This window comes from Octopus bimaculoides, chromosome 9, assembly GCF_046866305.1.
Source record: "Octopus bimaculoides isolate indiv1 chromosome 9, ASM4686630v1, whole genome shotgun sequence".
Classification (NCBI taxonomy): Eukaryota; Metazoa; Mollusca; class Cephalopoda; order Octopoda; family Octopodidae; genus Octopus; species Octopus bimaculoides.
This window is the reverse complement of record NC_142936.1, coordinates 15,214,898-15,238,891: the sequence shown is the minus strand read 5'-3', so window position 1 is coordinate 15,238,891 and position 23,994 is coordinate 15,214,898. Positions and strand designations below refer to the sequence as shown.

Sequence of the window (23,994 nt, the reverse complement as noted above, 5' to 3'; positions counted from 1 at the left end):
AATAGATATAAGTTTGTAATGATGCATGAGTATGTAGTAGATTCACAAGACTATTTCTGTACTGAGATCTACTATATTTGATGGCATAAAAGCCACACGAGCATATTAGGTGCACCACCACAACCTCTGTAGTGCATATTCAGGAGAAAAGTGTTTTTAATGCAGTAAAGTTTATGAGAGGTCCAACTTTTTACATAGGACCTAGGGTGTGGTTTTGAGACTTTTTTTCTTCTTTGAGAGGAAAAAAGGGCATCTTCCATGCCTTCAAATATGCTAATTTATGTGTGTGCGTGTGTGTGTGTGAGGACATGCTGGTGTCTCGTGATCTGGTTTGTAAATTGTTGACTTCATCAAAATAATGTTTCTTGTAAAATGTTTATTGGAAAATGAAACTGTCTGTTTGCAGAGTTGGCAATAACAACAGTCCCGTGAACCTCCACACTGGCCAGACTAGTGTAAATAATAATACCGAAGCTGCTGCTGCCACTACTACTACTTCTACTGGAGGAGAATTTCTCTTTGGTACCAACCTTCATGAACGTGTGGTTGTGAGTTTCATGCTTTCTTACTCTTTTACTTGTTTCAGTCATTTGACTGCGGCCATGCTGGGGCACCACCTTTAGTCAAACAAATCGACCCCAGGACTTATTCTTTGTAAGCCTAGTACTTATTCTATCAGTCTCTTTTTGCCGAACCGCTAAGTTACGGGGACATAAACACACCAGCATCGGTTGTCAAGCGAAGTTGGGGGGACAAATACAGACACAAGCATATACACACACACACATATATATATATATATATATATATATATATATATATATATATATATATATATACATATATATAATGGGCTTCTTTCAGTTTCCGTCTACCAAATCCACTCAAGGCTTTGGTCGGCCCGAGGCTATAGTAGAAGACACTTGCCCAAGGTGCCACGCAGTGGGACTGAACCCGGAACCATGTGGTTGGTAAGCAAGCTACTTACCACACAGCCACTTCATGCTTTCTTACTAAAGATTAGCTAACAAATTCTATGGACGACAAGTGACACCAAAATTTTACCTGTTATTCCCTTCTTAGTCTTACCTGCAGTATATTTCTTTAACCCCTTTGACACCAAACTACCTAACCTTGTTCTTGGTTCTATGATAAAAAAATAAAAATTCCTGTTTTAAAGTCATCTAAATTAGACCTCACGTTAATATTTCTGGTAATTTAAGATGGCGAGCTGGCAGAATCGTTAACACATCAGACAAAATGCTTAGCTGCATTTCATCTGTCTTATGTTCTGAGTTCAAATTCCACCAAGGTTGACTTTGCCTTTCATCCTTTCGGGGCTTTTAAAATAAGTATCAGATGGCAACTGGGGTTGATGTAATCGGCCTATACCTTCTCCCAAAATTGCTGGCCTTGTGCCAAAATTTGAAACCAGAATTTCTTGTTAATTTATGTTCAAAACATTAAACTTATCTTACTCAATTCTTCATTATTTTCAAAATTAATTGAAACCAAAGTACTACATTTCATTGAAAATGCTGTAACAAAAAGGTTAAATGATGCTATTTCTCTCAAAAATCAAAATAACTTTTAGTTGTGGTTATGTCTGAAATGGAAAGCTATTTACTGTATTTTAACATTTATAAGGAACCCCTTTTTGTCAAAAATTGGCTTTAAAAATATGGGAGTTTCTTCTACATGGATAGTATTATAATCCTTTACAAAACCTTTTTTCCAAATTTTAAGCCCCAGAAATTAGGGGGTTCCTTATACATGTTAAAATATGGTAACTTTTGTCCCTTGTGAAAGATCTTGGTTCAAAAGTATTCAATTTTATATTAAATAGTCATATATGGTAAAAACTGAACTTTCCTATTATGTAACATCAAAATGTTGTTGCTAACTTGAACTAAATAATATTACTGTATTTTGGGGGCTTAATTTCATGGGATAAGGACAGGTCCTTAAAATAATCACATCCAAATTATGTGCCACATCTTGTAAGTGACAACTCTTATTTGCAATTATCATTCTTTTGACAGAAGTTTCTGTTTAATTTACCATTGCACTTCATCTCTTTAGCATTTAAACCAGCCATACCCAGCCAAAAATTTTCTACTTGTTTGATGTTCAAACTAGCCAGATCTAGCCTCTCACACCTACCCTATAATGTCATTGTAAAAATAAGCAATCATTTCATCGAAATCTCAAAGCTACAAGATAATGCATGATTAATTCAAAACGAAGCGAATAAATAAGCATTACATTTGACAGAGTAATCTGAGAGCTTAAAGGATTAAAGAAAAGCTCTTCCCCCCACCTTCCCACAGAAATTAAAATCATAGTTTGTATCCACTTTGTTTTAATATTGTGTTGTCTGCAATTTTTTATAGGGTCTTAATCAAAATTCAGAAAAGAGTAATAATTGTTCTGGATTTGTGTTTGGGGAAAATCTTGCTGATAGAGTTGTGGCTGCCGACAAACCATCCTCTCCCCTTCCAGATCACAATGACTCATCTGAAGAACTCACAAATACCGGTAAGTGTTCTTTTGATATTTGGACATTTAATGGAAGCATTGGTTGTCGTTGCATGGTGGGTGTGCGGGTAAAGGTGTCAGTTGATGTCCATTTTCCATGCTGGCATGGGTTGGACGGTTTGATTGAAAACTAGTAAACCGGGGAGCTGCACCAGGTTTCAATCTGATTTGGCATGCTTTCTCCAGACAGATGCCCTTCCTAGCGCCAACCACTCCAAGTGTGGTGACAGGTGTCAGTTACTAAACACCAGCATCGGCCACGACTACAATCTCACTTGGTATTGTGTCGACGCCCCCAGGCGAAGAAGTAGGATCTCCCAAGACATATAAATAGAGGTAGTCTGGCCGTGGTAGGGGTGTTGAGTAGCAGTTGAGTAAAGATCGTCCGAAGGTGCTAGATAGCAGTAGCGTTGAGACATAACACTTGGCTTGACAGGTTTTCTTAAGTTTGGTATATTCTTTGCTGCTCTAGGCACAAAGCCCGAAATTTTGTGGAGGGGGCCAATCAATTAGATCAACCTCAGTATGCAACTGGTAGTTAATTTATCGACCCTGAAAGGATGAAAGGCAAAGTTGACCTCGGTGGAATTTGAACTCAGAGCATAAAGACAGACAAAATACCGCTAAGCATTTCTGCCAGCTCGCTGTCGTCTTAAGCATGGTATATTTCCAAAGGTCTCGGTTACTTGTCGTTGACTTCACGAGGCCCAAAGTTCGAAGGGTACTTTTTACATGTCGGAGTGGTTGGCGTTAGGAAGGGCATCCAGCTGTAGAAACTCTGCCAAATCAGATTGGAACCTGGTGTCGCCTCCTGGTCCACCAGTCCTCAGTCAAATCGTCCAACCCATGCTAGCATGGAAAGCGGCCGTTAAACAACTATGATGATGATTATGCCCAGCACAAGTGCCAGGTATGCAATACTGGCACCAACCACGTTGCTTACAACTACGATGTCACTTGGCTTGATGGGTCTTCTCAAACTTAGCATATTGCCCAACATATCATTACCCCATGTTTAAAATATATTTTCTATCTTGACTTGGGTTGAATAATTCTGAAAATTCTTGTGTCTTTCTTTCGTTTTTTACTTGTTTCGGTCATTGGACTGTGGCCATGCTGGGGTACCGTTTTCAAAGGTTTAGTCAAACTAATTAACACAAAAGGAACTAGAGAAAGGGGGACATTCATGGCAGAGTATAAGTACAGAAGCGAAAAATTATGCGACATGGAATTCAATTATAAGTGGCCTATACTCCGCGTTGGAGGATTAAAGGCAAGAAAAAAAAATTGGTTTCAATAATTTATTTGTTTTTCAAGTGTAAATAAATAAATAAATAAATAATAAGATACAAATTAAAAAGAAAATCAATGAACAGGAGAAAATTCCATAGCAGTTAAAACGTGCTGAAAAAGTCAAATGTCCATGCAAATTCCAATATTCAGTAAACTATGGAAATGATAAAAGTTCAATTGCTCTATAAATTTCGTAATAATACATAGTTGACAGTTCAATAGGATTCAAAGTAATGTTATATTAGCAACTAGATATAAATAAGATTTTAAAAAATAAGAAAATAATCTTTTTATCAGTTCTGCTGTGGTGTATTGTTCTTTGTTTGTTTTGCTTGTCTGCCTATAGGTTTTAAGATATAGGTTCCCAAGTCCTAGATCTTAAAATAGTCCTGATTAGTTACTAAACTCAATGACATGAGTTGGTTTTACCCACCTGTGGCCTCGCATTCTTGTTGGATGACTACCTGAGCATATCATTCATTTGAAATGTTCTGGTCACATAATGGTAGTCCAGCATTCTGATTGGTTGACAACCTGGGGATGTCCTTTTTCCATCAATTGTTTTGGTCACTAGTTTTTTGTTCTGTAGTAGTCCAACTCTCTGGTTGGTTGATTTTCTATGATTTACGTCATTTGCTTATCAAATGATGTTCATTGTTCCAGTTGGCTGCTTCCTTTAAGGCATCTCTTGTTTCTCTGTCATCTGACAGCTGAATGTTTAAAAACATTTGTTTATGTTTTTTTTTCTTGAGGGTCTGCTTTTGACTAAAATTAAGATCCAATTTGTCATTCTTGAGGTGACGTCAGAAAATGTTAAAAAAAAAAATACTTTGTGTAATTATACAGTGGTTTGAAGTTAATTTTCAAATCCCACAGGAAGCCTGTTGCCTCAACTTTTGATGTATCATTGTTATTTTTATTATTTCAAGTTGTTTAGTTGGATTGAATTAACTGTTTCCTGATTCTGTTGTCGTGTAGAGTATTTAGTATAATTCTGAATAAACTTATTTTCTTTGTATAATTGAAATTGGGCTGAAGTGTTTCTGATACATTGATATAAGGGGAAAATTTGTTATTTGAGATGTTTATTCATTGGGCAATGATCAGATCTCTCTCTCTCTCTCTCTCTGTCTCTCTCTCTCTCTCTCTCTCTCTCTCTCTATATATATATATATATATATATATATATATATATATAGAGAGAGAGAGAGAGAGAGAGAGAGAGAGAGAGGGGGGGGGTATATATATGCATATACAATGAGCTTCTGTCTGTTTCTATCTTCTAAATCCACCCACATGGCTTCGGCCCATGGTTAGAGTGCAAGACACTTGTTTAAGGTGCCACACAGTGGGATGAACCTGTAAACATGTGGTTGGGAAGAATTCACTGTATCTTTGTGTTATACCTTGATGGGTTTAGTCGAACAAATCAACCCCAGTATTTTTTAAATTCTTTTTTAAGCCTGAAACTTATTCTGTCTGTTCCTTTTGCCAAGCTGCTTGGTTACAGGGACATAATTCACCATTAGTTATCAAATGATGGTGAGACAAAGACGCCCTCCCTACACACACACACACACACACACACACATATATATATATAATGGGTTTGCACACAGTTTCTGTCAACTAAATTCACTCACAAAACATTGGTTGGCCCAGAGCTATATAGTAGTAGGCACTTGCCCAAGATGCCTTCCAGTAGAACTGAACCTGAGACTATGTGGTTGCTATGCAAGTTTCTTAACCACACTGCCATGCCTGTCTCTGTATTATTTCTCTTTCTTTTTTTTCTTTTTTTTTTTCCACTGACTCAAAAAAATTTAGTAATCACTGAAGTTAAAATTCTGTCATTGTTTCTGTTGATTAATTCCAGAGAAACCCTGCCAATCTCTTGAAGAATCAGCTCGAGAATATCAAATGAAACATGATGTCAGAACAGAATACAAAGAGATTGAAGTGAAAACTGGTGAAGAAGATGAGTCCAATGTTTTACAGGTAATATTCCTTGTTAATGCTGATTAGATTTTCAATATTCAGGTGGGCTGTCTGAAAAAAAAAATGGAAATTATGATTCCTTTATGACTATGAAACTTTTTGGCACAGTCATTTTAATATCGCTGATTCAATACTGGCTTATTTGACATCAATATAGGGGATATTATGTCAAGGTATCAAGTTATCAAAACCTGAACTGAAGGTTTGCAACAGCGTGGGCTCCATTTAAAAACCACTAAAGCTCTTTTGCCAGCCGCCTTCGTTCTTAGTTATTGATACTAGCTGATCTGTGGATATGAGACGTTTTGGCGCTGCCTGTTTGGCGTCAATGATTCAATGTCGACTTTTTTGTTGGCATCTGATATTTTAGTGTTTCTCTTGTCTTCCCTCTCTTTCTGTTTGTGCGTGCGAACATCTAGTCACATTTGTAGGCATGTGCAATATCTCTCTCTCTCTCTCTCTCTCTCTCTATCAATTTACTTATGTGTGTATTTCTTATTTCTTTATTGCCCACAAGGGGCTAAACATAGAGGGGACAGACAAAGGGATTAAGTCGATTACATCGACCCCATGCATAACTGGTACTTAATTTATCGACCCCGAAAGGATGAAAGGCAAAGTCGACCTCGGCGGAATTTGAACTCAGAACGTAACGGCAGACGAAATACTGCTACGCATTTCGTCCGGCGTGCTAACGTTTCTGCCAGCTCGCCGCCTTATGTGTGTATTTCTGTGTGAGCATGCATGTTTGTGTTTACCTCAGTACCAGAACATGGTTACCAAAACAGGTTCTGTATCCAGTCAGCCATGCCAAATTGTCAGCCTCCAAACAACCAAACCAATACTGGTCAGTATTGTTTCTTTAGCAAATAGTTAGTAAAATTACAGTGTGCCACATGGTGTAGATTGACCATGCAATTTTATTATAATTTCCCATACTTTTTGCTCCTCACAATTCTTGCTTTTGTAGGTTTTTATCCTTTTCAAGAGAGTTCTAAGTAGGGTCCTTCTTGGAAGCTCTACTTTTTATGCTTTCTTCCCTCATTGGCAACAAAATTTACATTTGATGATAATGCAATAGTGACTGGCTGTCACCAAACTGTCAACCACCTACTATTGACTGATGGAAGAGTAACCGAAAGATAGGTCAATTGTAGCATTTTCCTTAACACTGCCTACTATGGGAGTCGCCAGTGACACCCCATGCTTTATATTCTTAATATACCATGGGAGTCATCAGTGACTCCGAATGGGAATGTTTTTTACAGAGCCTCATATTACTGTTGTTCAGACTACACCATTCAAATTTTAGGAAATATACAGAACACATCTCTGTATTTTTTGGATGGTTCTCAGTTTGAATTAATAGAAACTGAAGTAGGGCCTAGTAAAAAAAAATACCTTTCATAAGTAACATAGTGCTGCTATGTATGTTTTGTTATGATACAGTTGTAATGTTTTACTGGAATAATTTCAAATTAAATTAAGAAAAAGAACTATCCATTTGCAATTGTAAAGCTCAAATTATAAACTAAAGAAGTTTTTCTAAGAAGAATTGTAAAACCATAAATGGAGGTATAATTGACATTTAGACCCATTTTATTGTAATTTCCACAATACAGTATGAACATATGTTCTATGCCATGGGTGTCACCAGTGACACCCTTACTGTAAATCAACCTGGTAGTGTATATAGTGAACTAGAATGTACATATGGTTAAAAAAAAATTTTTAAACACACAATTTATGACAAAATTAGACCACTAGTACAAAAGGAAATATGGTGCCAAATGAACTTGATAGGCAACATGTTAACCCCTAAGTATTTAAATGCGCCATATCTGGCCTCTCACATGTATACTGCAGTGTCATTCTGAACATAAAATTACATCATTGAAATCTTGAAGCTATGAGAATATGCCTGATGAACCCTTATATGGTGAGCATCAGTAGCTGATGTTTTTAAAAAATTTTACATGGATATGGTCGTCACCAATTGATGCCCAAGTGTCTACTTTGTCAAATGCGCATAAGCCTAAGTGGCCCTTACTGATGACGGAAATCGAGTTACAAATGGAAAATTTATACAGCAATGAAGTGGGGTTTTTTTTTCTGACTTTCTCTCATCATCAGATGAGGTAGATGATGATGATGACAATGACGAACAATGTACATTGTTTGACAACAACCATGAAGGGATCTCAAATGAATTTATGCTCACACCAGATGTAGAGGATCGTGGGTATTTTACAGCACTTTTCAATGATGAGATTGTAAATGTTATTGCGTGAGAGATTAAAAATTATTATAGCTTTTGTATTTATTCAAAATGAAAATTAGTCTTTTAAAATTAGCCTTAAGAAAGAGATATCTTTTGTGTATTTTGCCTGTTTTGTGCACACATTCTTGCAACCCTTTCCTGCTATTAAAAGAGTTAATTCAAAACAATGTAAATAAATAAGCTTTACATTTGACAGTAATCCAAACGCTAAAGGGTTGACGATAATAATGTAAATTATTGTATATGTTCAGATTGTTCTGGAAATGCTTACAGTATATTTATAAGATGTATTTAAGGAGTATGTAACATAGATTATGTCATTTATATTTTGTATGCGTGATGAAGAGATATTTAAAGACTTCATTTATATTTTCTTTTTCTAGTCAAACTGCAAATTATTTGTATTTGACAAACCTACCTTGGTGTGGATAGAGCGAGGCCAGGGAGTTTTACGGTTGAATGATTTAGTGGGAAATGACTCAGAAAAATTTCAGTCCCGATTAGGTGAGTTGTGACTTCACTTGTCTTATCTTCCTTGTCTCATCAACCATTACTCCAGGTTGTTTTACATTTTGCATTCTTATTTTTATGTCTAATTCTGTTGTCTTGAGACAGTCATTATGCCAATGATAAACACATACACTGGTTCCATTTCATTTCTTTATTGGTCAACCAATTAACTGATTGATTATTTGCAAGCGAGGTCGTTGCCAGTGCCGCTGGACTGGCTCCCATGCAGGTGGCATGTAAAAAAACACCTTTTTGAGCGTGGCCATTGCCAGTACCATGTGACTGGCCCTCGTGCCGGTGGCACGTAAAAGCACCCACTACACTCTTAGAGTGGTTGGCGTTAGGAAGGGCATCCAGCTGTAGAAACTCTGCCAAATCAGATTGGAGCCTGGTGCAGCCTTCTGGCTTGCCAGTCCTCAGTCAAATTGTCCAACCCATGCTAGCATGGAAAGCGGACATTAAACAATGATGATGATGATTAATCAGTGACATGCCCTCTGAAGCAGACTTGGAGTAGAGAGGGTTTTTGTCATTGACGAGGTCACAAATGGTGATAAAAGGACTTTGACAAGCCTGATTGATTAATCAACTGAATGATTAATCAGACTATGGACTAGTTAATTGGTTAACCAACTGACAAACGAAGAAGTGAAATAGAACCAGTGCATGTGTTTATTGTATTGGCATAATGACCCTCCAGAGATAAAATTTTTCAACACATGAATTCACACCAAGAATCTTGTCAACCAAATACTAAAACGAAATATTTTTATGGATAATTTTTCTTGAATTGCATCTGATCAGTTAGAGAGGGAGACAACTTCAAATATGACCATCAAACATTAGCACATAATTCTGAATGAGTTAGCATTAGTTAGCGAATAGCTGTGAGCAATCCAGAGCTCATTATGCTGTACATAGTTTAGTTTTTAACCAGCATTTCCAGTATGCTTCTTGTAACCGAACAATACTGAAAAATTGTCCATTTAACTAGCCTGCTTATTTGCATGCATTCTTCAGCTCCTGTGCAGGTGGCATGTAAAATACACCATTTCGAGTGTGGCCGTTGCCAGTACCCGCCTGACTGGCCCTCGTGCCGGTGGCACGTAAAAGCACCCACTACACTCTCGGAGTGGTTAGCGTTAGGAAGGGCATCCAGCTGTAGAAGCTCTGCCAAATCAGATTGGAGCCTGGTGTAGCCATCTGGTTTCACCAGTCCTCACTCAAATCATCCAACCCATGCTAGCATGGAAAGCGGACGTTAAACGGCAATGATGATGATGATCCTTTCTGCTATAGGCACAAGCCCTGAAATGGGGTCGGGTGCCAGCTTTATCAATTCCAATGCTTGACCGGTACTTACTTCCAGTGGAGCAGGCTCGCTTCATTTCTTTCAAGTCTTCACAAACCTGCTGCATTTAAAGGCTCACATCACACTATCATGTAACATCAGGTTTCATACACAATCATATAATCTGCCTTTCTCGAAGCGAAGACTTGGTTGCCATGTGAGATCATGATTTTTTTTTTTAGTCCACTCTGCCGAGTGGTTGGTGTTAGGAAGGGTATCCAACTGTAAAAACCATGCCAAAACAGACACACACAGAAGTCTGGTGCAGTCTTCAGATCTTTTTTAAAACGGGGGCCACATTTTTCATTAATGTTTTACATAGTGTTTTTGGTACCGAAAGACTTTCAAACTTCGTATACTTATCTATTTTGTGTTATAGAACAGAAAAATATTTTTGTATTCGAATTTATTTCATGTAAAAAATTGTCTTATTTCGATAATTTCAACCAATCACTGACATGTATTCAGTTGTTTACATTTACTCCTTTGGCTGATTAAGCCATAGCTTCGTTTTATTTGCTTTTTGCATTTTCTTTTTTTTTCTTCTTCGTTTTATTTTATTTTTTCTTTTTAAATTTGCTGTTTTACCCTAACCCTAACCCTAACACCGATAGAATTGTTTCAGAATCGTTTGTTTATGTAGTCGGCACTTAATGTATATCGGCTGAATGGACGTCAGTGATTGGTTGAAATTACAGAAATACGACAACTTTAACATGGAATAACTTATGGATTTCTTTTTTTTTTAAGAAGACTAAGAGAAAAAGATGTTTTATATGACACATTCTACCAGTGTTCCAAAGTGTTTCGTTAATGAAAAATGTGGCCCCCGTTTTAAAAAAGATCCCTCTCACCTGCAGTGTCTTCATACTCTGGTATTTTGACTCACCAAAAAACCGTTTCTTCCCCCACCGGCCGGACATTCCATGTTAGTTGTAAATGGATGTTATCGTCATACAAGCAACATCCTTTGTTTCTAATCTTCTATGAAAACATATCTGGGGAAATATTACGTTACTTGGAAACCGATAAGTGTTAGCAACAGGAAGAGCATCAGGTCATAGAAAATCCACTCAAAACAAAATCCATCTAACCCATGCAAGCATGGAAAAACGGACTTTGAAACGATGGAGAATTAAAAGGATATTACTATTAACCCATTACCTCCCATAATTCTATTAACTGTAATTATTTTTATGAAACTTTGATTTCTAGAATAAAACAGCCTTAGAAACACACTGGAATGATCAAAATAACATTTCAAAATTACATTTTAAATAGAAATAAGTGAGATATTGGGTGAAAAATTAGCAAACCTCATTTGAATATCAGAGAAATATACCTAGTAGATATAGCAAAAAGGTTAGATATGTGTAAATATTGACAGATAATTACGAAATTTGTAATTTTTAAGTGATCTCATATGAGATCACTGGTAGGTAATGGGTTAAAAATCAGCCTTTAAAAGCGTGACAGGTGTTTGTCATAGCCATTATAAATATGTTAGTCGATTCATTCATTCATTGCTATCGTAATCAATTTACCAACACAGCTTAACTCACAAGTTTCTATGGTTTTTTGTTGAAAAAAAAAAAATATGGAAAATTAAAAAAAAGAAAAACATTTTCACTGTGTAATTCTCTATTATAAAATATTATAAACTATTTGAAGAGTTGCTGTTGTAAACTTTGAACTTTATATACCCCCAAAGGTTGTGCATGTGCTTTGTTTGGACTATACACCATAGAACCAGGATATAGCAGAAACAGTTCAGGTTTTGATAAAAAATGTCCACCCCCTGCCCACTCCACCATTCAACCCCATCAAATTGTGTTGTGATCTAATCTCTAAAACACATCATTTCTGCATTTCACTGTTTCTCCGTGAATTGTTTTCTTAAATTTGTCCGTTTGACAGCTTTTCAAAACAGCTGTAAAAAGAAATGTTAATTTCATATTGTCAGGTTGCAACGGAGAGAAAGAGAGAGGGAGGGATGGAAGGAGGAGGTGGAAGAGTGCATTATGCTCGAAAGTATGTCTTTCATTATTCTAAGGTGCAAATTTGAAGAGATAATTGCTAGACTTTGATTTTCTATTTTTGTCTGCTGTTTCAAGGCCAGCCAAAGCCTTGTAAGTGGATTGGTAAATGGAAACTGAAAGAAGTTCATCATATATATATATATATATATATATGTGTGTGTATGTTTTTGCCTCCTTCTCTTCACATCATGTGATAATTGTAAAAGAGTGTCACTGTCATAAAATTTGTGTCATTTATTTTCCAATATTCTGTGTAAACATGTCCTGACCGTGGGGAAATGTGTGGAGGCACATGGCTTGGTGGTTAGGGTATTGGACTCGTGAACATAAGATTCATCATCGTCATCATCATTTAACGTCCGTTGTACATGCTGGTATGGGTTGGACGGTTTGACTGGGCTGGCATACTGGAAGTCTGTGCCAGGCTCCGGTCTGATTCGGTATGGTTTTCTACATCTGGATGCCCTTCCTAACGCCAACCGTTCTGAGAGTGTAATGGGTGCTTTTATGTGCCACTGGCATGACACCGGTGCCTGCCACAACTGTGATTTTGCTCAGCTTGATAGGTCTTCTCAAGCACAACATAATGCCAAAGGCCTTGGCCTTTGTCTCTGTGAGGCCCAACACTCGAAAGGAACTTGACCACTTTACCTCCATGAGGCCTAATGCTCAAAAGGAATTCAGTCACTTTGCCTCCATGAGGCCTACTCAAAAGGGACTCAGCCACTATGCCTCCATCAGGCCCAACACTCGAAAGGAACTCAGCTACTATGCCTTCATCAGGCCAAGCGCTCGAAAAGAACTCAGCCATTTTGCCTCCTTGAGGCCCAACATTCAAAGGTTGATTTTTTTTACGTGCCACCATCACGTTTCAATTTCTGGACTGGGCAATGCATTGTGTTCTTGAGGAAAAAAAACTTCATTTTATGTTGCTCCAGTTCACTCAGCTGCCAAAAATGAATAATCCTGTGATGGACCACGTCCCACCCTGGGGGAGAAAATGTATATTGAGTCTCTTTAACTCGGGAAGGATGTTTATCATTTTTATCCAAGGGGAAATATTACCTTGCTTGGAAACAGGTGAGAGTTGAATACAGGAAGAGCAGGTATCCAGCTGTAGAAAATCTGCCTGACCCATGCAAACATGGAAAAAGTGGATGTTAAAATGGTGATGAGTAGGATTGACGCATGTGTCCCCTTCTTCAGCAAGACACTTGTTCCTGCCACTCTATCATACTTTCACATCCTACAAGACTATACCTCACACAGTTGAGGGTGTCTTATGAGTATTTGGTGATCTCACTAACATCATCATCATCATCATCGTTTAACGTCCGCTTTCCATGCTAGCATGGGTTGGACGATTTGACTGAGGACTGGTGAACTGGATGGCTACACCAGGCTCCAATCTGATTTGGCAGAGTTTCTACAGCTGGATGCCCTTCCTAACGCCAACCACTCCGAGAGTGTAATGTGTGCATTTACGTGCCACCGGCGCAACGGCCAGTCAGGCGGTACTGGCAACGACCACGCTTGAAATGGTGTATTTTATGTGCCACCTGCACAAGAGCCAGTCCAGCGGCACTGGCAACGATCTCGCTCAAAAGTCCTTACATATGCCACCAGCACAAGTGCCAAGAAGGCGACGCTGGGCACAGGTGCCATCACGATTTCGCTTTCGCTTGCCCCAACAGGTCTTCACAAGAAGAGTTTTGTGTCCAATGAAGGAGACGACGTTGGCATGGGTGCCAGTCGTCGAATTTAGTTCTGTTGTTATTTTCTGTCTTCCTTTTATAACGATAAGAAGAAAATACTAAACATTGAGAGGTAATTAAGAGAATAGGCAATCTGTAATAAGATCTGTTTGGATATAGTTTTAAACACGCAAACGGATTTTTTAAAGTAATCTGATGTTTATTACTGACCTTCTTTTTTGAGACATTTGTGGTTAATCTAATGTGTGCTTCTATTATACTTCAGTAATGAGATCACAAGGAAGTTTACGAGTGATATTGAACACTAAAATCTGGACAGGAATGACCGTGAAGAAAGCCAGTCAGAAGAGTGTACGACTAACTGCCACCGATGGTGATGGCGTGAAAGTATTTCTCATCGTAGTGAGTATTTAATTAATTAATTGTCACGGAAATCCTAGTTGTGTTTTTATGCCGAACCCCCACTTACGTATTCTCTTTATTCAGATGTTTTCCTTTCATCAGTTTGTAGGCGTAGGAGTGGCTGTGTGGTAAGTAGCTTGCTTACCAACCACATGGTTCCGGGTTCAGTCCCACTGCGTGGCACCTTGGGCAAGTGTCTTCTACTATAGCCTCGGGCCGACCAAAGCCTTGTGAGTGGATTTGGTAGACGGAAACTGAAAGAAGCCCGTCGTATATATGTATATATATATATGTATGTGTGTTGTGTATATGTTTGTGTGTCTGTGTTTGTCCCCCCAACATCGCTTGACAACCGATGCTGGTGTGTTTACGTCCCCGTAACTTAGCGGTTCGGCAAAAGAGACCGATAGAATAAGTCCTGGGGTCGATTTGTTCGACTAAAAGGCGGTGCTCCAGCATGACCACAGTCAAATGACTGAAACAAGTAAAAGAGAGTAAAAAAAAAAAAAAAAAGAGAGCTAAATCTCGTTTAAATTTATTGTAATTATAATTAAAAGAAAATTTTCTTTGCATTGTTTTTCTTTTTTTCCATTTGGTTTACTCTCGCCACATGTTAATTCTGCTCTTTGTTTCTCTTAATTTTAAAACTTAACAGGGTTGAACTTTTCTTTCAGTTGTGAATCTTTTTAATTTTAGTTTACCAGAATGTACTGATTTCATTTAATTTCTTTAGTTGTATTGACTAAATATAGACCCAGTGTAAACACATGTTGGCTGTGTGTATATATATATATATATATATATATATATATATATATATATATATATATAGGGTAGAAATTGATATTAATCAATTAAAACCAGTGGTCTAGCATATTAGAAAAATCCGAAGATTAAAATTATATTACAGGCGCAGGAGTGGCTCTGTGGTAAGTAGCTTGTTTACCAACCACATGGTTCCGGGTTCAGTCCCACTGCGTGGGATCTTGGCCAAATGTCTTCTCCTATAGCCTCGGGCCGACCAAAGCCTTGTGAGTGGATTTGGTAGACTGAAACCGAAAGAAGCCCATTGTATATATGTATGTGTAATATATATATATATATATATATATATATATATATATATATATATGTGTGTGTCTGTGTCTGTGCCCCCCCCCAAAAAAAAAACATCGCTTGACAACTGATGGTGGTGTGTTCACGCCCCCTTAACTTAGCGGTTTGGCAAAAGAGACCAATAGAATAAGTAAATAAGTACTAGGCTTACAGAGAGTAATTCCTGGGGTCGACTTGCTCGACTAAAGGCGGTGCTCCAGCATGGCCACAGTCAAATGACTGATACAAGTAAAAGAGTATCTGTAGTGTGCTCAGCCACTTGCATGTAAATTTCACGAACTGGCTGTTCCATTGACCGGATCAACTAGAACCTTCATTGTCATAACTAACGGAATGCCAGAACATTTAATGATTGCCATCAAATATCATCTTGGACTTCTTTTGTGGTTTGAGATTTCTATCCTAGAATACTGTTTCCTGAAACTATTTTAATTCAATTCAAAGACAAAGTGTCCATTTATAGCTTCAGTTGTAGGTGATTGAGTTTGAAGATGGAGTTTTATTTATATTGAAGCTATAGTGTTTGCTGTGTTAATATTATAGACTAGCATGAATGTTATAAAACATGCCTTTTGCCAACTGCTATCATGCTATATGTTTATCAGGCTAACCCTAAAGACAGTGACAACATAATGCGAGCCATCGAATGGAGGATACAACAATTGAAAACTGAAGAAGAGGAACTTGAAAAACGAAATGCATCCAAAAGAAAATCAGAATCTCAAGACAGAGCTTCCCCTAAGAAACTAAAGTAGGTTGTTTTCAAACTTTTATACACATCTTATGAAATATTCAATTTATTTTACATCATAGACGAAGTTTTATTTTTAAATCTTTTTCTCAATATTTTCATGTGTTGTCGCAATTGTCATGGAAAATTTTTTTTTCTTCGTAGGAAACTTCCAGAATTGAGTGCAAGTGTTTCTTCTGTGGAATCAAAATCAATCTCAAAAGAAGAATCTGATAGTAGTGTACTGGACCCTGAGACAGAAGGTGAAGGCATTATTATTTATTGAAAACCATCATCATTATTAAGTTGAATAACCTACCATTTTGTTTAAATTGAAACAGTTTACACCCGTCCAGCAAAATGCCTCCTTCACATTCAACAGGATGAATGCTGTTTTCATTCTTTTGAATTAATCATGTTATCCTGTTGCTTTGAGATTTCAACGTTGTGATTGCTTATTTTCATGAAGGTGCATGGCTGAGTAGTTAGAGCATTGGGCTCACAATCATGAGGTAGCGAGTTACATTCCTGAACCAGGCAGTGTGCTGTGTTGTGTTCATAAGCAAGACACTATATTTCACGTTTCTCAGCTGTAGAAATGAGTTGCGATGTCACTGGTGCCAAGCTGCATCGGCCTTTACCTTTCCCTTGGATAACATCGGTGTCATGGAGAGGGGAAGTTGGCATGCATGAGCGAGTGCTGGTCTTCCATAAACAACCTGACCTTGCCCCGACTTGTGCCTTGGAAGGGAACTTTCTAAGTGCAATCCCATAGTCATTTATGACTGAAGGGTGTCTTTACCTGATTGTTTATTTTAGGATGAGAATGTAGGGTGGGTGTAAGAGGCTGGATCTGGTCAGTTTTAACATAGGACAGCTAGAATATTTTAGCTGGGTATGGCTAATTTAAATGCTGGTAGGTTAAACTTGTTTTAAAATATAACATAACCGCAATTTTTTTTTTTCTTTTTTGTTGGCACTCTGTCGATTACAACGATGAGGGTTCCAGTTGATCCGATCAACGGAACAGCCTGCTCGTGAAATTAACGTGCAAGTGGCTGAGCACTCCACCGACACGTGTACCCTTAACGTAGTTCTTGGGGATATTCAGTGTGACACAGTGTTACAAGGCTGACCCTTTGAATTACAGGCACAACAATGAGAGAAAGTTGTGGTGAAAGAGTACAGCAGGGTTCGCCACCATCCCCTGCCAGAGCCTCGTGGAGCTTTAGGTGTTTTCGCTCAATAAACACTCACAACGCCTGGTCTGGGAATAGAAACTGTGAGTCCGCTGCCCTAACCACTGGGCCATTGCATCTCCACAAACCGCAGTTTAACATTTATATATAATTGTGTTTTTTTTGTTTTTTCCAGCCTCCAACGAAAGTTATACTTCATCCCAGACAGTTAGATCAGAATCAGACTAAGAAAAATGATTGCAGCAAAATGAGTGGTTAACAATCTTCTGGATAATCTGACTTTCGACGTGGAAGATAATAAATCTTATGGAAATTACATCTGCAGATTCAAAATATAAATTTGATAGAGCCTGAACAAAATATGTGTGTTGATGTGTGTGCGTACATATGTTTGTGTGTGTATGTGAGTGAGTATGCATGCACATATTCTCATACATGCATGTGGGTATACTTTGTATGTATGAGTGTGATGTAATTAGCGTATAAGTGATGAATTATCTCCAGAAAAATACTTTAGGTTAATCCAACAGGACAAGAAAGTGTTTGGAATTTTGGTCAGTGCTTGCGGTGACATTGAAGTATGTTCCCTGATGGCATTTCCAGTGCAAGAATTGGATATATATTCACCTATACAGGCTGGCAGTTTGGCACCTGTTTTCTGTAGCATTTCTTTCTTCAGGGTTTCTTTGTTGTTTTTTTTTTAATTTTTTTTTTTTTTTGACACCAAGCAAAACTTGTTGAAAACAACACAAAATACTAAGAAGAATGTTGAGGAAAATGAGAGAAAGATGATTGGGAATGGGGGTGGGAGTTACTAAAAGATACATTTTTATTATGAACTGAAAGGAATATTGGAAAAGTGCAGGGGACAGTTTATTTGAACTATAAAATAGGAGAGTACAGTAAAAACAAAAACAAAGGACATTTTCTGATAAGACAATAAAAAAAAAAATTGAAACATTTTATTTCGTAATGTTTTTGCATTTCAGCTTTGTGCTTAGCTTTAAATTCATTTTAATATCAAGCAGATTGGCAAGGACAACTATCTAAAGAACTGCCGATCTCTAACTGTGTAGGGATCCTGTGAAAGAGGTAGACCCAGGAAGACATGGGACGAGGTGGTGAAGCATGATCTTCGAATGTTGGGCCTCACAGAGGCAATAAGTGACTAAAAGTTTTGGTGATATACGGTGCTTGAGAACACTCGTCAAGCCAAGTGAAATCGTAGTTGTGGCCATTGTATTGTTTCATAAATGGCACTTATCAAATTGGAATCATGAACATTGCCAGTAACATGATCTTCAAATGTTGGGCCTCATGGAAGCATTGACAAGTGACTGAGACCTTTGGCAATATGCTGTGTTTGAGGAGACTCGTCATGCCGAGTGAAACAGTAATCGTGGCTGTTGTCCATGTTATGCAAATGGCACCTATGAAATTGTCATGGCCATTGTTGGTGTCATGTAAATGGCACCCATGCCAGTGACACATAAAAAGAGTGGTTGGCATCAGGAAGGGCATCCAGCTGTAGAAACCATGTCGAATCAGACTGGAATTGGTGCTGCTCTCTGGCTTACCAGTTCCAATCAATTTGTCTGATCCAGTGGTTCTCAAACTGGGATCTGCAGTCCCCTAGTCCAGGGGTTTTCAAACATTTTGACTTGCGGACCCCTTTATATTTCAGGCTTTACCTTAGGGACCCCCTTATAAACGCTTATGAAATTTACACATAAATATTTGCTTAAAATAACATATATTTTTACATTTATTTATTTAACAGTATTTAACAAATAGGTTTATTGTCAATTAAAAGATTTCGATTAAAAAACATGTATAAAATCAAATTGCCCATAAAAAGTATTTGCTGTCCACGGACCCCCTGTCTTGTCCTTGCGGACCACAGTTTGAAAACTCCTGCCCTAGGGGACCACAAAGGGATGCTGAAGTATCATGAAAATGGTGGCTTGAGACAGTTAAGTTTAAAATTTCAAAGACTTTCAATTTTTCCCATGCTATTATCCTTTTTCATCGTTAGCCTCAAAAACCCACACCACTCCTACACACTCATTTGCTAATCACACTTGTTGTACAGGTGTGATTGACCAGGTATAACGGTTGATTGTGCATGTGCTGTCGTTATTTTTTGTTTCTCATTTGTTTTGTAACTAACTGATCAACTGATTCCCCATATTTTCATGTGCATTTATTGTATCCCATTGGGGCATATCCAATGTATCCTTCCTTTCTTTGAGATGACAGTGTGACTGGAGGTATATTTCACTGCTATTTCTAGGAAGTCAAGTGACCATTTATGTAGCAGCAGTGTCATTGTACCAGAAGACTTGCATACCTCTGTCCCACCCTCTCCACCATCACCAATCATCCGCATTACTGCATGCATCAAAAGGAGATGTTGCCTGGATTAAGTTATGGTTTTCGGGGTTGCAGGCCTATGGGAAGTGTGGTTCATAGTCTGGAAATTATGGTACATGAACATGTCATTTTTTTTCCATGTTGATTATCCTGTATTTTGTAGGGGATACGTGAATCATCGAAAAGTCTGTAAGAGGACCTGCACGTAAAATTTTTTCAAAAGTTTGAGAACCACTGGTCTAACCCATACCAGCATGGAAAGTGGACATTAAATGATGATGAGGATGATGATGTACTCATCTGAATCTGTTAGCTGATTGATTCTTTAGCATTCAAGAGGACCGGCACGTAAAATTTTTTGGAAAGTTTGAGAACCACTGGTCTAACCCATACCAGCATGGAAAGCGGACATTAAATGATGACGAGGATGATGATGTACTCATCTGAATCTGTTAGCTGATTAACTCTTTAGCATTCAGATTATTCTGGTAGATTAATCATGCATTATCTTGAAGCTTCAAGATTTCTATGATGATTTTACAATAACATTGTAGGACAAGTGTAAGAGGTTGGATCTGGCCAATTTGAACATATCATCATCATCATCATCATTATCATCATCATTTAACGTCCGTTGTCTATGCTGGCATGGGTTGGACAATTTGACCAGGGTTGGTAAGCCAGAAGGCTGCACCAGACTCCAGTCTGATTTGGCATGGTTTTCTACAGCTGGATGCTCTTCCTAACGTCAACCAGCATAAAACAGGTAAAATATTTGAGCCAGATGTGGCTGGTTTAACTGCTAACAGGTTACAGTACCATCATCTGACTTCTTATTACCTTTAGCAGAATCCACTCGGATGGAAGCATTTGAACTTGGTCTCCGGTCTGAAGATAACTTGATGTTGGATGCACTATTTCCTACTGTTGCAATCCTTGTGTCATGACTTCTTCGACTCTTTTTCCTTGCCTCCAGGTTCCTAAGCCATTCCTACAGAAACTGAACTGGGGTTAATACTTAGATATGTTATCTGGAAGCTTACAAGACTCAGACCTGCTAACAATGTAAAGTAGTTGTGGGCAAACTGCAGTTCAAGGAACTTTCTGAATGACATGTCTAATGAACAATTAACTTGCATTTTTTTTTTTAGTAGTATGGCCAGCCATGATGGTAAGTGGTGTCTCGTGGAACCTGCTTCTTGAAAAAAAGGTTGCCCATGCCTGATATAAAAGTGTTAACCCCAATTTATTTATAGCGGAATCAGAGAAGGAAAGGCCTCCAAAACTAATGACGAAAGTTATGTCATTGGAGTAAGAACTATGTCGAAAATTATTTGGTCTTATTTGACCCTACTAGAAATGAACAGAAAAGAAGTGTAGGAAAAGCTGAATCAGTAACATAAATTAAGAAGCCAACCCGAAGACTATTGGTAAAAAATATTGAGAGAATTTAGTAAAGAATTTGAGATTTGTGGGACTTTTTGAGAAGCCTAGCTTTATGTTGATGTTACATTAATCACTTATGCTATTTTTTTATTATTATTATATATCATGTATTTTTTTCTTTTTTTTTTATGAGCACTAGCATTGTTGGTTATAAGTTTTCATCTCACTAATCCAACTGATTCATGTCTTTGATGGCAAGAATGACAAGGGAGTGTTTGTGCCACTTAGGTGTAATAAATATCCTGGATGTTTTTTTGTTCAGCACACTACTAGCTTTATTATGAATTTCTTGCCTGTGTGTACATCTTTCATTGCACGTACAAACCCAAGAAGTGTGTCTTTGCAACATGATTCTCTTGAGATAGGTTGGATTTGCAACACAAGGTGTGTCAAGATGTCATATTTCTGTTGGGTTTTAACTTGAAGGTTGTGCACATTTCTGTGAAACAACAGCAAAGGAAGTGTTTAATAAAGAATAACTAATTTTATTTTGTTCACATAGAAGTACTGGGAGCAATCCATTTGACTAAAATTTCTTTAAGGCGTAGTAGTGGCTGTGTGGTTCTAGGTTCAGTCCCACTGCATGGCACCTTGGGCAAGTGTCTTCTACTATAGCCTCGGGCCGACCAAAGCCTTGTGAGTGGGTTTGGTAGACGGAAACTGAAAGAAGCTCGTCGTATATATGTATGTGTGTGTGTCTGTCCTCCCAACATCACTTGACAACCAATGCTGGTGTGTTTACGTCCCCCGTAACTTAGTGGTTCGGCAAAAAAGACCGATAGAATAAGTACTAGGCTTACAAAGAATAAGTCCTGGGATCGATTTGCTCGACTAAAGGCGGTGCTCCAGCATGGCCACAGTCAAATGACTAAAACAAGTAAAAGTAAAAGAGAGGTGATATGCTTTTAATTGGCTCCTTTTTTTTAGTGTAAAATAAAACAATGATATTGCTCAACAATCAGGGTTACATTTGTAGGCACCCCACTATGATTACAGGTAAGTTCATCGCAATAGAGTTCACCACGAGGAAAGTTTGTGAGAAAATATTTCCATAATATCTCACCATTAATAGTTAAAAATTATTTTATTGAAAAAAAGACGGTGAACTTTATCTGTGGTGAATTGATAACAGTAAACTGACTGGACATGCCCCACTACTCATTCCATTGTGAATATATAATTTTTTCTTGATCCCTAGGACCCTTGTTTCAGTCATTTGACTATGGTCATGTTGGGACACTGCCTTAACCCTTTGGTGTTTAAACCGGCTATATCTGGCCCAAATATTCTACTCATTTTATGCTCAAACTGGCCAGAACCAGTATGTCACACCTACCCTGCAATGTCATTCTAAATATAAACAATTACATCTCTCAAATCTTGAAGTTACAAGATAATACCAGATTAATTTTTAAAAATCATCATCATCATTGTTTAACGTCCGCTTTCCATGCTAGCATGGGTTGGACGATTTGACTGAGGACTGGTGAAACCGGATGGCAACACCAGACTCCAATCTGATTTGGCAGAGTTTCTACAGCTGGATGCCCTTCCTAACGCCAACCACTCCGAGTGTAGTGGGTGCTTTTACGTGTCACCCGCATGAAGGCCAGTCAGATGGTACTGGCAATGGCCACGCTCAAAATGGTGTATTTTATGTGCCACCCACACAAGAGCCAGTCCAGGGGCACCGGCAATGATCTCGCTCGAACATCCTACGAAGGCCAGTCAGGCGGTACTGGCAATTTTAAAAATGTAAATGAATAAGGATTACTTTTGACATTAATTTGAACACTAAAGGGTTAAAGAATTTTTAGTCAAATGCATTGCTCCAAGTACTCTTTTTTTTAAAAGCCTGGTTCTTCTATCAGTCTCTCAGGCTGAACTGCTAGGTTATAGAGGCATAAATACACCAACACCAGTTGCCAAGCAGTAGTGAGACATACATAGACACACACATAGATATATATATCTGATGGGGTTTTTTTTTTTTACAGTTTCCATCTACCAAGTCCACACACAAGGCTACACTAGAAGACACTTGCCCAAGGTGCCATGCAAGGGACTGAACTAGATTCCATGATTTATAAGTAACTGAGATTACAACATCCCACTGGTCCATTGCAAGGGTTCGAAGCAAGCAGTTTTTCAGGGAGGAGGGAAGCCAGTTACGTCAACCCCAGTATTTTGATTGCTACTTTATTTTATCGACTCCCAAAGGGATGAAAGGCAGAGTTGACCACTGCATGATTTGAACTAAATATAAAAGAGACAGGTAATGCTGCTAAGCATTTTACCTGACGTGCTAATAATTCTGCCAGTTTACTGCCATCGTTCCATTATATACCCAGAAGAAATATTCAATCCAATATTATATTATAGCTCCTTGTGCTATGTGGACATTTATTGTGGTTTTAGAGTCAGGTTTTGACTGCTATTTTTCAGCGTGGCGGTATCTCTTAGATACCCTGTATTATAATATATATATATATATATATATATAAGAAAAAGAGATGACATGAAAAAAAAGGGTATGTTATGAACTTCAATAGCTTACAGCTATTTCTAACTGCCTTTTGGATACACTTTTCCATATACTTCGGTGATGACTTTCTCACAGGTAATTCTTTTTTGCAAAATAAATTGCACTTCATATTCGAACCTGCAGGGTGTTATCCAGGCACTCGACTGAGTCCACTGCACCATATAGCAGAACAGCTGTAAGCTAATGGAGTTCTTTTCTCGTGTTATCTCTTTCTTATTGTAGTTCTATATTCTAACACTTTGTTTTGAGACAGTCGCATATTGAGTTCTACATCAGGTTTTTAGTCTTGCAATGCCTAAGCAAAATGTATGTGTGTGTGTTGGGCTTCTTTCAGTTTCTGTCTACCAAATCCATTCACAAGTCTCTGGTTGGCCTGAGGCTATCGTTGAAGACACTTGCCCAAAGTACAATGCATAGGAACTGAAACCAGAACCTTGTGTTTTGGAAGCAAACTTCTT

General features: G+C 38.0%; 1 protein-coding gene across 2 annotated transcripts in view; it reads left to right on the top strand.

Annotated features, from left to right (window-relative positions):
• LOC106874619 (uncharacterized) overlaps positions 1–18,134 on the top strand; it is a 43,079-nt gene extending 24,945 nt beyond the window's left edge. For both annotated transcript variants that reach the window (XM_089357172.1, XM_014922411.3), the window contains exons 11-18: positions 407–548; positions 2,394–2,538; positions 5,708–5,829; positions 8,494–8,614; positions 13,991–14,127; positions 15,849–15,994; positions 16,139–16,236; positions 17,348–18,134. In XM_089357172.1, coding sequence (XP_089213298.1) covers positions 407–548; positions 2,394–2,538; positions 5,708–5,829; positions 8,494–8,614; positions 13,991–14,127; positions 15,849–15,994; positions 16,139–16,236; positions 17,348–17,400 — 964 coding nt within the window. In that variant the 3' untranslated portion in view covers positions 17,401–18,134. The remainder of the gene's footprint in view (positions 1–406; positions 549–2,393; positions 2,539–5,707; positions 5,830–8,493; positions 8,615–13,990; positions 14,128–15,848; positions 15,995–16,138; positions 16,237–17,347) is intronic.
• Positions 18,135–23,994: the final 5,860 nt, after the last annotated feature.